At 32.9% G+C, this 14,152-nt stretch overlaps 3 protein-coding genes across 3 annotated transcripts; 1 reads left to right on the top strand and 2 right to left on the bottom strand.

Moving 5' to 3' along the window:
* Positions 1-2,049: 2,049 nt before the first annotated feature.
* On the bottom strand, positions 2,050-4,253 carry LOC18992690 (protein NRT1/ PTR FAMILY 5.15). Its single transcript, XM_006416121.2, has 4 exons — positions 4,002-4,253; positions 3,700-3,917; positions 3,049-3,596; positions 2,050-2,912 (listed from the first exon to the last, which is right to left on the bottom strand). Exons 1-4 carry the CDS (start codon positions 4,123-4,125, stop codon positions 2,105-2,107), a joined length of 1,698 nt encoding a protein of 565 aa, XP_006416184.1. The 5' UTR covers positions 4,126-4,253; the 3' UTR covers positions 2,050-2,104.
* Positions 4,254-5,957: 1,704 nt separating this feature from the next.
* On the top strand, positions 5,958-6,761 carry LOC18992689 (agamous-like MADS-box protein AGL80). The gene has a single exon (XM_006416120.2). It carries the CDS (start codon positions 6,016-6,018, stop codon positions 6,502-6,504), a length of 489 nt encoding a protein of 162 aa, XP_006416183.1. The 5' UTR covers positions 5,958-6,015; the 3' UTR covers positions 6,505-6,761.
* A 1,134-nt stretch (positions 6,762-7,895) lies between these two features.
* LOC18992688 (transmembrane protein 205) lies at positions 7,896-9,674 on the bottom strand. Its single transcript, XM_006416119.2, has 2 exons — positions 8,980-9,674; positions 7,896-8,337 (listed from the first exon to the last, which is right to left on the bottom strand). Exons 1-2 carry the CDS (start codon positions 9,655-9,657, stop codon positions 8,068-8,070), a joined length of 948 nt encoding a protein of 315 aa, XP_006416182.1. The 5' UTR covers positions 9,658-9,674; the 3' UTR covers positions 7,896-8,067.
* Positions 9,675-14,152: the final 4,478 nt, after the last annotated feature.

Below are 14,152 nucleotides of genomic sequence, written 5' to 3'. Positions count from 1 at the left end.
GACTGGTTAGAAGCTTACATGCGTAAATTAAGATGACCTTCATATTGTGTCTACCCGCTGATTGATCCGTATTTTGTGGTCCGTACCGTTTGTTATGGATTTCTTATCTGTATACACATACATAATTTGTATCATCTTTGAAAAATTATTAGATAAAGACTTTTAGATGAAGAGAAAGTCTTTATTTTCTTATAAATTTTATGTAGTAGCTTAACGTGTAACGTGTGCTACTGCATGCCCCAGATTCTCAACCACTTCGTACCGCCTCTACTCTACGAAATTTAAAGGACTAATACGTGGGGCCATTTCTTTAGAACATGGATATTATCGACGCTCTTTAATCGACTGATGAAGCTTCACACAAAAATGCACTTTATCGTATCTCTAATGTATTCCTCCGTTTTTATTTCTAAAATGGAGGAACTTCCAAATGGAGTTGAATTTCTATTCAATGTATTCTTCCATTTTCAACTTTAAAAATAATTTTTTAAATATATTTTTCATTTTTATTTTATTGTTAATTACTAATAATGCACTTTATTTATAAAAATTACAAATAAACTCATTTGTTTTTTTAGTTAAAACTTCTATAAATTATAATGTTATTCTAAATTCAACAATTATAATATACAAATAATACTACACACCATTTAAAATAATAAAACAAAGTACATTTCAATTTTATGTATTTCTTATGTATTTTTAATTTTATGTTATTACTAGTTTCAGTTAATCTTTTTATATTTTTTATTTTCTATTCTCAAATTTTAAATCTATTTATCTTTAATTTTAAACTAAATATATATAATATAAAGGATTAAATTATAAATAAAAAATCTAGTTTTAATAATTAATGAAAAGTAAAGGACTATCTTGTAAATAAAAAAGTTTACCTGCAAAATGGAGTTGAAAATGGGGTTACTCTATATTTGGAGAAAAAAAGGTAAAAATGGAGTAGGGTTGGAGAAGAAATGAAGTAGGGTTATAGATAATATTTTTCGGTCACTTCTAATGCAATTTACTTTCGGATACATCATTGATCATAGATGGCATATACATGGCTTTCTGCTATTTTATTTATTTATTAACATTAGTTAGTTTCCGGCCTCAAGGTTGACTAATCCGGGGAAGAACAAACCCCTCCTTTATACAATACAAGGCAACCACTCTTTAATCTCAAGTCGAAGTCAGAGATACGAAGTAGTCCATGCGGAGCTCAGTTGTTCGCTAGAGGAATCGAATCCGGAGCCTTAGTAAAATTTACGCACTGAGCTCTATATCCTAAACCCTTGTGCTATCACTCGTTGATTTTGGCATATATACATGTAACATGTTCTTTCCGCCAAGATCCAAAGTTGGCCCATGGGGAGTAATGATTGAGTTTTTAAAATATGTGATCAATTTGTTGGTAGTCCGATTTCGAAATCATCAATTCAGATGGGCTCATTCTGCATCTCTTTCAAGGAGGATAAGACTTGTTTGGCAAACTACACAATTCAAACAAACACACAATTAAAGATGGTTATGGGATCTTTCGTTAAAACCAATTAATGGACCACTTGGGGTTGTGACACCAAGCAATAAAAGCTATCCAATCCAAACCCATGCAATGACGACAAATATGTTTCTATAGGCACCTCTACCTCAGATTTAACTTGCCAAATTCTATCTCTTTATTTTAACAAAACCGAGCTAAGCTTGAGTCGACTCCACGGCTCCACCATTGAGATCTCTCAAACCTCGAAAAATTTGCTCTCTACATGGTTCCGGCTTTTTCAAACGACCATATAATTCTCATGAGCTGCTTTTGCCTCTGCCTTGTAATAACTACATTAGTAGTCTCCAAAATGTGGGAGTTTTTTTGTTTGTTTGAGAAATGTATTTATCCATTACCTAATAACAATAAACAAAACCGAGCGTGTTATTTACACTTGCCAAAAAAAAAACAAAGATAAGTTAAATTATAAATACGTTAACTTAGAAGTTTGAACCACGAAGATATATATATATATATATATATATATAAAAATTATAAACACGTTAACTTACAAGTTAGAACAACAAATATGATATGCAAAGTCAACAAAATTTGTTTTGTAAATTCTTATACTTGGTCTGCTCGACGATACACATACAACTTGGAGATGAACAAGAACGCAATGAAAGCAATGGCGGTGAAAGCAGCGAGCAACCAGTAAAAGTAATCGACATGGGCTCTGTTCAAGTTAGTGTTGAACCAGCTGTCCCCGTTGTCTCTTCCCGTAGCCCATTCAATCACAGTGATGAGCAAACCGCTCAAGAAGCTTGAAAGACCCATCGCACTCAAAGAGAGCGCAAGACCAATGCTCCTTAGCTCCGTTGGGACTTGGTCATAGAAGAACTCTTGAGTTCCCACTAGAGAGAACACATCGATCATCCCGAGCAGCAAATACTGTGGAACGAACCACCATATCGACATTGGAACGGTCACGTCCGGCTTGTCCAAGAGCCCATGTTCCCTAGCGATGTGAAGCCGTTTGGTTTCAACCAATGCTGCGAGCACCATATTGAAGCTCGAAAGCACCATTCCAACTCCTATTCTCTGGAGCATTGTGATCCCAAAAGGCTTTTTGGTTATCATTCTAGCTAACGGTAGAAACACATGCTCATAGACCGGGACCGAGATGAGAATCGATACACCGATGAATGACAGTAAAGAAGCCGGAGGGATTTCCAAGCCTGGTAAGATTTTTCTGTCCACCGTAACACCTTGCTTGGTGAAGAAAGTTATGTGTTGTGCGTACGGAATATTACTCACCACCGATATTATCCATATTGGAATAAGCCTTACCAGAGCTTTCGCTTCTTCCACGTCCCTACCACTACATGGCTCTGCACCTTCTTCTCCCAAGATCATCGCTTTTGCTAGGAAACTTGTCACACAAGATTAAGAACTTTTACATTCAAGTTAGGTAACTTGTCACACAAGATAATGAAAATTAACATTCAAATTACGCTACACCAAAACTCAGAATGATTACAAAAAACCTTGGGATTCATGTGACTTACTCTAGCCGACCGTTACTTGTCTCGGACGAACCATCCTCCAATAGACCTTGACCCAAACCGGAATGTTCTAAGCTAAGTTTCCGGTTCTTGAACGCCGCGACGAAAACTCTACCGATTCTCGCAAAAGCGTTACTATTCTTCTCACTGTTTCCTTTTGGGTATCGATAGATTTTTCTCCCGAGCAAGAAGATAACAAGAGCCATAACCATGAACAAACAAGGGATCCCAAACCCAAACGCCCAATTGACATTTTCTTGCACGTACGCAACCACTATAATCGATAAACTGATTCCAGCAGATAAACTCAAGAACCACCAATTAAAAAACGACCCTCTCGATATTACCTCCTTTGGATCTTCCGAGTCAAACTGGTCCGCACCAAACGCTTGAACACACGGCTTGTGTCCACCTTGTCCGATCGCCACCAAATACAGAGAGCAGAAGAATAATATATTCACCCAAAAAGACGGTTTAGCGGAAGCATCGTTACGTTGCTCAGACAATCCCGTTAGGATTAAGGAAGCGGATAAGGTCAATAGTCCTAGTCCCTGTAATAACAAATCTCTCCAAAATTCAGCTCAACCCCGGTTTTATCCGGTTTACCAAAATCTTGATTTTGAGAGGAGAAAGAAGAAGAAGAAGGTACTAAACCAGTATGTAGATGAGGGAAGCTGCAAGAATTGTACGGTAACGACCGAGATAAGCGTCTGCTACGAAAGCTCCTAAAATAGGAAGTATTGAGGCGGTTCCCGACCAAGTGTTCACGTTCACGGCGGCGGTCGCCGTCGATTGACCGAGAGGTCCGGTGAGGTAAGTGATTAAATTACAGGCAATCCCAAAGTAAGCAAATCTCTCTCCTACCTCCACACCTGACAAAAGATTTCAAGTGAAATCTGAGAGTTTTAGGAGCTAAGTTACGAAGAAATCAAAAACGATTCGATTCGATTCTTCACCTATAATAAACCAGGCGGATCTCCATCCGCCGGTGGAAGATTTCCCGGCGGGACTTCCACGGTGGTCGACGGAATCGCAAACGTAATTTTCTACAAGTGAAAATCCTTCCTCGTCTTTCTTCATTTCTTGCCGATTGAGAGATTTAGGAATCTTGAATTCTTGGATTTTTAAGCTAAACGATTTACTTAATTTATTATTTTGTTTTGTGTGGGAGTGTTAAACGAGCTATGTATTTTATTTGTTATCAGCAATTTTTTTTTTTCACTCTGCCTTTGTGGCATTTTATTCAATCAAAGGTCAACTACTATGTGCGTCATTGGATCACGTCTTCTTTTAAAATTAAGAACCATATACATCATAAAATCTCTGTTTTGTGTAACATTAATTACAACCAGCTTGGAATGTTTGGTATTAGGCTTAGACTAATTGCCTTTATCTGTGGTCCTGCTATTTTTTTTTTTTTTTGGGATGTTTGATAGTGATGGAATTATAGAATTTGGGGACTATAAATAATTTTAAAAAAAATATTAATAATTTTTCTTTTTACGATTTAGGGGCCAAAAATTTTATATATAATCTTAGAAAAGAGGACTAAAAACTAATGCTATCTCCAGATCCGGCTCTGATTAGATATGTGATTCATTGGTAGAACTAATCTTTTATTTTTATATTTTCAGCTTTTAAAATACTCATTTGATTGTAATTTATTTTCAATTTAGATCCTTATCAACTGTGTTATCGCGCCAAACACGGCGATGGATTTTGACTGTTACTTTGTCTTTCATGTGTTGAAAAACAGAGAAATTTTTTAGACACCGCAAAAAACTGTTGTTGTGGCGATTTCGATTTTTGGAATAATAAATCACGTAGATAAAAAAAATATCTGCACACTGCTAACTGATTTGTAGTTTTGTGATTACGTTTGTTTCACTTATTGTAAATTTGCTTGTTGAAGACAATTTTTATGATGACAGTTTATGTAGTCGATGAAAATTGATATCTTTACAGGAAAAGATAATATTAATGTTATGTGTAGTTGTGTTACATACAACTTACGTTCTCTAGTTTCTCAACCATTCGGGTCTTGAACACTAGATTTAGTAGATTCTATTGGATTATCTATAAATTAAATGGGCTGAAATCTGACTTTTGATTCGTCTTAAAATTTGTTTTTTTATTTATATTTTTCACTTTTTTTTCTTTTATCAGAGCCGATTTTCTGTATTTTGTTTCCCTCAACCCTTTACTTGCAAGTTATAGGCTAATATCTTATATAAAAAATTGTGTTGTAATTTAACAAAAAAAATATTGTTTGCATATTGCTATTGATGACCCATATTATATGTTTAACCATGAAAGTTTGAACACTTACAAATCAGAAGAAAATATGATGAGTTGTAGACCCTTATGAATATTAATGTATAAAATTATGCAACGTAATTTGTTGTATTATATTTCTGTTAGATTATTGTTCATAAGAGTCTTTTGCATTATCTTTTTTAGTTAAATCATTTTCTTACACATATTAAATTTTTCTGATAACCGATTTAAATTTTGACTGACATATGTCAATTACTGTGTTGCTGTAATAATGAATAGGACTTGACTACTTGTATATACATATAACAACACACATCTCTTCTTCTAATTGGTCAACTATAATAAAAAATTCAAACTTTTTAATATAGTTAAACTTTTATGACTCATTAATAGGCAAATATCAGATTCCTATCTTGCAGGTTCAGTGGACCAACCAACAAAAGACACATAAGAAAATGAAAATTTATTTAGATAGAAATCTTCTTATTTAGAAAGATTTTATAGCTATTTTTTCCTTTAAACTTTTATATTTATTTTATTTTTTCTCTTAAAACATTTCTATAATTTGATGAAACCATTTTGTGGACCGAGCAAAAAAAAATCAAAGTTGGAAACTCTATATAACATGTACCCATCCGATCCCCAAAAACATATACAAATCCTCTTTTTCTTCATCCTTTTCTTTTGTTCACAATGGGCAGAAGAAAAGTAACACACCAATTGATTGCTGACAACTCCACTCGTCGAGTTACGTTCAGAAAACGCAAAGATGGTTTATTGAAGAAGCTCAAAGAATTGACCATTCTATGTGGTTTACGAGCTTGCGCCATCATCTACAGTGATTACAAGGAAGGTCCTGAGCTCTGGCCAAATCATAAGGAGGTTCGTGTTCTTCTAAACCGGTTAAGCGCACTCCCGGTAGAGAAACAGACCAAATACATGATGGACCAGAAGGATCTGATGAACAGGATGATCCAAGACGCAGAGAAGAAGTTGGAGAAAGAGCAGATGCATAGCCGTGCGATGGAACTTGGGATGATCGCTTCGTTTAAGGATATGAGAGATGCTGATTATTCGGAGGAGCTGGTCAAAGCAGCTGATGTGGTTGAGAAGAGGATCAATGTCATCAGAGAGAGAATCAAGGCTGTAGAATCAGGAGCAGCCTTAGTCAAGAAAGAATAATTAAATAACCTAATTTATATCTTTTTATTTTCATGGAGTTAATTGTTCAAAAAAAACAAACATGGTTAGGATTAAAATGTGTTGAATGTTCTATTTTATGATTTGTTTTTAAAGTCTAAGAGAATGGTATAAATCTTTTTGGCCTTCTTGGTATGTCAATCGCTTAGATTGGCCTTCTTGATCTGTTTTATGTCAAATGCATATTCGGTTTATGACCAGATTTGGTTTATATTTAGGAGGATTTTCTTCCTTTTATGCTACTTTAAAAAAATCTCATTTTAATCGAATGTTTTCAATTCTATTAAAAGCCCATTTGGCCATAGTCGACAAAATGGGGATAGAGATTCTATTTTTATTTCTGTTTCTCACTTTTCTTTTGCTTGATTATGAGTGACGAAAAGAAGAACAAGATGGTGATGGATGAAGAGGGTAGTAAGAAAAAGAACGAGAAAAAGAAGGACAAATGGCATGGATAACATCTGAATCATATCAAACTCAGACTCAGCGTAAAAGATTTGATTGAAACTAGCACATGTTTCCGTCGGCAGCTTTCTGCCAGCAATCTCACACCCGAAGAGGACGACAGGTTTTCATCTGCCTTGACTCACTTCATGGCCTGCCAGTACCACGAGGCCATTGAAGTCATCTCCAATAAAACGAAAGTTCGATTCCGTTATTTCCAAACCAAATGCTATGTAATACATTTATTACATTTTTTGTAATCCAAATGTTTTACTGTTAATTTTTCAGGCGAAATTGGGAGAATGAAACCAATGTCTCCAGCTCCTTAACGTTTTTCGTTTTTCTAAAGCTGGTAAAAGAAAGACAAAAAACATGTAAAATATCAGAATCATGTCAAACCCAGATTCAACATAGAAGATTCGATTAAAAATCACATTTTTGGAATTCCAAACTTTTTAAAGATTAACTAATGTAATTAGTTTAGTAAAATATAACGAAATTTCATGCACAATAATAGTGTATGCTTTCCTTGAAAAATACTGATTATTCGGAGGAGCTGGTCAAAGCAATTGATATAATATGATTGAGTAGAGGATCTGATTGAGTAGAGGATCAATGTTATGAGAAAGAGAGAATCAAAGATGTAGAATTAAAAACAGCCTTAGTTAAGAAAAAAGAATCAAAAGAATATATACAAGAGATGGCAAGTAAAATTTTTGTTCATGTGTCACGTACAGATAATATCAACAGAATTTCAAAAAGTGTTAATCTTCACTAATAATAAAATTAAAATTTTCTTTTTAAAAATAATAAAAATAATGATCAACATAATAAATAAAGCAAGAATAGTAAATCTGATTTTTAAATTAGAAATATATAATAATTCAAACATATAGTTGATGTTAGTAGGATGTTAGTAGGATTAAGATTTTTCACCGATTAGTCCATCGAAACATGCTAATTATCTTAAATGTCAATATCAGAACTTCTGATATGTAACATACACACATTAAACCAATAAAATACAAAAACAACTATAAATCTCGTGCGGTGGCTCTTTGATCCCTCAATAAGTGAGGCTGAGTCGATGACCGAGATATCTCAATAAGTGAGGCTGAGTCGATGGCCGAGATACACAAAGTGCCAAGTAAGAGACATTAGAGTTAGTAAATTCAGTCGCGATGAGTACGCATTTAACCTACTCAACCTTTCGTTTAGCTTCGTTAGTTTATGATTCACACCATCCTCATCCATCGTCTTCTCTCTAACCTTCTTACCACAGGTTTGAGCTGCAGCTTCACTGGAATGTGACTCGGACGTGTCAACTCCTCTTCCTTCTTCTTTTTCAACTTTTATCCGCTCAAACATTGTCTGTTTACCATAATACAAAATCAATATTACACTGGCATAAACTTGAAATTTCGTTTACTTAAAAAAAAAAAACACCATTGTTATCAAAATCCGATAGTATAGTTTTAGGCATTCCATCATCTAAATAATTTCTTATAAGATTTCCCGCTTACAACTTTCAAACAGAATGTATGCGTTTGCATTTACACGCTAAATCAGAAGTAAAGAAAGAAAATCAATGGCTTTTTTTTTTCAATGGCAAACCGAGAATCTTTTTCCGTCTTGAATCCTTTTGCATTTAGTATTTACATTTGATTTAAAGAAGTGAAATTCAGTTGAAGTATTTGAAAATTAAAACTTTTTTTTTGGGAAATGCAATTACGCTAATTAAAATCTAAATGTAAACGCAAACAAGCAATCATGGTGACGATGTAAGAAATTTTCTTAAAATTTAGATCGTTTATTTTATCTGGAAGGTCTCAAAGGGCAATGTCCAAACTCAAAATTAGAAGCCATGATATCAATATGCATATTCAAAATTTTCTAAAAACTTCTTGTTCTTTTTGAATCGGAAATCGAAACTTGTTCGAATGTTAAATTCGCACATTCTATAAAGACGTCCCTAGATTTAAAAATAAACGAATTTGGGAGTGGCAAAATAACCTTGATGGCTCGTGGCTCAACAAATGACGCATTAGCTTCCACCAACAGTATGGAAGAGAAGAGGTTAACGACCTGCCACATCTCCACCGCATCGGTAATAACCTTCCGGCGCCGGCCGATGACGTGTCCTAGCAACCCAATAAGAATCGCTACAGAGATTGCTTTGAAGTAAACCGCATACACCTTGGTCTGCACCACACCAAACTGCTTCCTCCCAAGTACAGAAACCATCACGTACCTCGAGACGACCGTCACCCACACGCACATCCCGTACGCTGCCGCGATCCCGATCAGACTCACCACGCTTCCGATCTTCGTCAGCTTCAGCGCCTCCGCAACAGCCGTGCCTAACCGCCTCACCGTGATCCTTGACTTCTCCCAAACGTTTTGAGCCTTCTTCGTGGCCATTTCATTAACCCCTCTCTTAGCTTCTTGGGCATTTCTAAACACTTGTTTTTCGTCTCCTCTCTTCTCTTCCTTCGATTCTTCTTCTCCTTCCCGTCCTTTTCCCGGCGGTGAAATCAAGACTCTAGTGTTGGTTTTGCCGTCTCCGTCGTACTCCACCACAACAACACGGTGGCCGTCTTTCACGATGACGTCACCTTCCGAATCCCAGCAGTGGCCCACCGTCAATACTGAACTCATGAGAAGACACAACAGGGCAAATAGTTTCGTCATTTTTACTTCTTTCTTCGTGTCGGTGACTCGTTTGATACTTTTTATAACTTATTACTTACTGGTCATGTTATTATCCTATCGAATATCTTTGCTCTTTTTAGCTAGCTGATTAACACGTAGCGCCACGTGGGTGTACCATATGTACGTGTCGCCTTCACGTACTTCTCTACGTAGAAAAGTAGATTCCCCGAATGTGTTCTTTACACACCTACGAAACGGTGCGCGGTGATGAAGAGAATGAGCATGATAATGGGCCTAGTATTACATATGTAGGCCCAATAAATATAGACTTGAAGCGTTGTTGAGAATTGATGCATAAATCATGTAATATTCTTAAAGGGAAATTAGATTCTAACCCTGTGCATCCGCACAAGAATATTTTTTATTATTTAACAAATTTTGTAATATAATTTGTGTTTTTGAGTTTATATATAATTATTTTTATAAATATATTTTTTAATAAATGAAAATATTGATTTTTGTGTTTAGATATATTTTTATAGTATTAAAATTAATTATGATTATAAAAATATAATTTTAACCTGTCCGCTAATATTAATTCAAAATGAACTATTATGAAAACATAATTCTAACTTTTTCGTTTATATTACCGTATAATATAAATATTTGTTAAAAGTTTGAGATATATTAACAGTATTATTTAGCATTATAGTTTTCTAAAATTTAATCAACGAAGAGAGTGTACAACTAGTTTTTCAAACCACATCATAGTGTATGCAATAATTTTTTTAATTTTATATTTTTATTTTGTATAAAAAATATATTTTTGATATACGTGTATAATTCAAAATTAATGATTTTAGTTACCAAAATATTTTTAACCCGGTTTTTATATATATTTTTAGTTCTATGAATTTTAAAAAAATATATTTTTAATATTTAAATTATACATTTGAATTTTACCTATTATTTATTATTAATTTGTAAATAAATCATAATCGTAAATATATTATATAAGCAACATAAATATCATATCATTTAAATTATTATAAATATTTTATATTTCAAATATGACTATTATTTTTCATATGTAAATTATTATTTTTTTCAAAAATTCTAGATATTTTTGATAAAAATATTTAATAGTATAAAAATTATTTAAATTAGAATCTTTAAATCAAATCTAAATTAATATCTGATTTATTATTTTAATCAAATCAAATCAAATCTAAATTACCTATATTTAAGGAACTCTAAAAATATTTAAATTAATAACTAATTTTCAAAATTAAATATAAATAATTATTAAAATTATTTTTAAACACTTAAAAAAAATTAAGAATATTTGGAAGCAAGTACTAAATGTGTTTTTGTTTTAATATAATAGATAAAGAGAGCCAGAAATAGAAAGGTTTCGAAGTTTGAACAGAAAGACTTTAGAAAAATTAATGTAATGGCTTTTGAGTTAAATGTAGAGAAATAGGGATATTCGTCGAGTGGCCGGCAAAAGTTGACACAGAAAGGGAAAGAAATTGCATGCAAGATAGCTGCTACTCTTCTTTCTAAAAGAGAATATAAATCACCAAATATCACTTTTTCTTGTATGGTTTTAAGCGGATGTAGATTTATTATAGAGTTTTTCTTTTGTCAAAGATTTTTTTTATTATAGTGTCATTAGCTGTTTTTTGTTTTGTTATAGGAGTTTTAGTTATCAATTAAAGCAACATATAAAACAAAAACATGTTTTCTTAATTCTTTTAAAACCAACATTTTGATATATATTAATATATGATGAGTTTTTTTGTAGATTTTAAACTGAAAAATTAACAAAAATATTACATGTATATGTTCAAGATCAATGCCATGGTTTGCGTCTCATCTAATATCAAGTAATATTTTCATTGTAGCACTAAATATGGAGATGATGATTTACGTCGTAAAACTGCATAAATATTATGAATTATAATTTTTTTGGTTTCTTTTTTGTTTTTTGTTTTGGTTTTATATAAAAGATTATAATGTCAATTGATTCTAACTAAAAGAGTCTAAAACTTTTAGATGAAACAGATGACATATGTCTTAAGAAAAAAAAAGAAGAAAAACAAAATAGAAGAAGATACGGCGCATGTGAGATTACATGTGGCTTTTGAGGCACTTTGACAAGAAAACAAATGACAGAAGAAAATAAAGCAGCCACCTTGTATCTTCCTTTGCAGATTCCCCCCCCACAACAACACTCACACATATACATACACTAACACTAACACTATATAACACATACATCTACATATGTCTTTTCCTTTTCAGATTTCGTATATTCGCTTGTCGATCACACATACGTTGATTTTTTCCCCAATTTTTATTTAATGTGGACATTTTGGTTGCTCCGCAACCTTAGTGGTAACTACAACTATTATATATTAACATCATTTGAAATTTATTGAGAACTGGCCAGTGCCCACACCAACCCACATTATAGATCCCAAAAGATATGTCTTTTTGTTTTTTTTTTTAAATAAACAGTTTAGATAGAGACACCGTGTCATTGATTATCTTATGCAATTTTTGTTAGATATACTCTGCAATATTGGTTAGAAAATATATAATGCCTTACAATTAGTGGATTATAGACGGTGTGCAAATATGCTATGCATAATGCATAAGCTATATTTTAAAATTAAACGAGCTATATTCTCTCTCAATCTTTCATGAAAGCGAAAGGACGAGTGAAAGTACCAAAAAGAAGAAAAAGAAAGACCATCAAACCCACGATCATTTAGGCTTTGATTGGTAATTTTGTAAAACGGCGGAATTGCGAAAAAATCTTACGGAATAGATTAAGCAACTTATAAGTCGCTTTTCTGCGGAATGACTTTTCCTTTGTATTTTTGCTAAACAAAAACGCAATTGTGTTTGTGTTTTTGTGTGTATTTTTTCATTACGCGGATTTTTGTTGATTGGCAAAAAATATGTGGAATTGTGTTTAAAAACGCAATTCCACCATTTCGCAGGTTACTAATCATAGTTTAATTATTTATTGAAATGCAAAAATAAAACTAACAAGCGGAAGGAAATCGGAGGAGATTAGGCTACGAATAGCTAAGATCAACTCCTAGAACCCTATCTACTCAATATTTTTCTTTGGATCGCGTAATATTTTGTCAAATTATTCGAAAAAGTTTGATTAGTGATACTAGTTTTTTTCGAAAAAGAAAACGAAAATAAAACTTTGTATAGTTTTGTTTTCTTCCTTCAAGAAGAATATATAATTTGTTTTCTAATGTCAAATTCTTCTTTTATTCATTTTCTATCCTTCTATTTACTAAAGTCAATTCTTTAAGGAACTCTAACATTACAAAATAGTACACTAAACCTTTTCTTATGGTTTTTTTTTTTAGTATTTATTTTTTCTAAATTTTCAGAGTAGTAGCTTTCTAATTTTGAAACAGAATCCGAATCTAGGATCTTTGGATCCATACTCAAACAATAAAAAACCTTTAAATTGAGATCAAATTATTGTGTAAACATTTTGGTGTTGGACTGGCTCACCTTTAAAGCGAATTGCTTTTTTTTTCCGAACTGTTTCCCACCGGTTTAATGAAATATAGTGACAAAATAATGAAGCAAATTTGTTGATCGCTTGACATGGGGGAGAAGAGTAAAGGACGAAGGAGTCAGATACGCAGTTACTAAAATCAGAAGTATTTAACAATATTATTTGCTTTGGTTTTACTTTTCTCGGATGTTACTCAAACTACTAACACTGTCAATTCAGACATCTCCGACCAATTTTTCTCCACCACGTGTTTTGTGTTCACGCCAGAACATGACATGACAGACATTAGTTTTTCAGTGAGTTTCTACCAAACTTTGCTAACAAAATTAAATATCATCTCTACTTTTTTTTTTCAATTTTCTTCTTGTCAAGACTCTTTTATTTATTAGGGGATTCCCTATTTATTAGTCTGTATTTAGTTTTTTTTACCGTCTCATTCATAGGCCCATATATTAATGGGTATTATAATCCCATCTACGAAAAATATGGTCGAAGTTAGCGCTAATGACACGGTAGAGAAACCACTCTACTAAGGTATCGGCTTATCAGCGATCACGATAAAGAGAACTTTCATTGGCAAAAAAGTTGAGTCCACTAAAATATGTTAAGTGAAAGGAGAAATAAATGTTACAGGATAATTGAACCTTAGCTCCGAAGGAGAACATTGTTGACTTTAAAAGCAAGACTCGAAGGGAAAAAAAATTAGTGGGTAGCAGTATTTATTATTACTAGACAAATATCCTCTCTTTTATTTTAGAGTTAATTGAGCCAATACCAACAATTGACTAAAAAATTAGATATATAAAAAAATTGATTTAAAAATTAGTAAAATAGAAAAGAAAAAACAAATTTATCCCAAAAAACACTTGTTCGAATTTAAATAATTACAAAAAATGCCATTAGTTTAGAAACTGACTTTTCAACAGAATAAATCGGTGACACTGTTCATATGATCAGTGTTACTGTTCATCTGATTAA

This window comes from Eutrema salsugineum, unplaced genomic scaffold, assembly GCF_000478725.1.
Source record: "Eutrema salsugineum unplaced genomic scaffold, Eutsalg1_0 scaffold_5, whole genome shotgun sequence".
In the NCBI taxonomy this organism is placed as follows: Eukaryota; Viridiplantae; Streptophyta; class Magnoliopsida; order Brassicales; family Brassicaceae; genus Eutrema; species Eutrema salsugineum.
The sequence above is the reverse complement of the archived record's forward strand: the minus strand, read 5'-3'. Positions and strand labels throughout refer to the sequence as shown.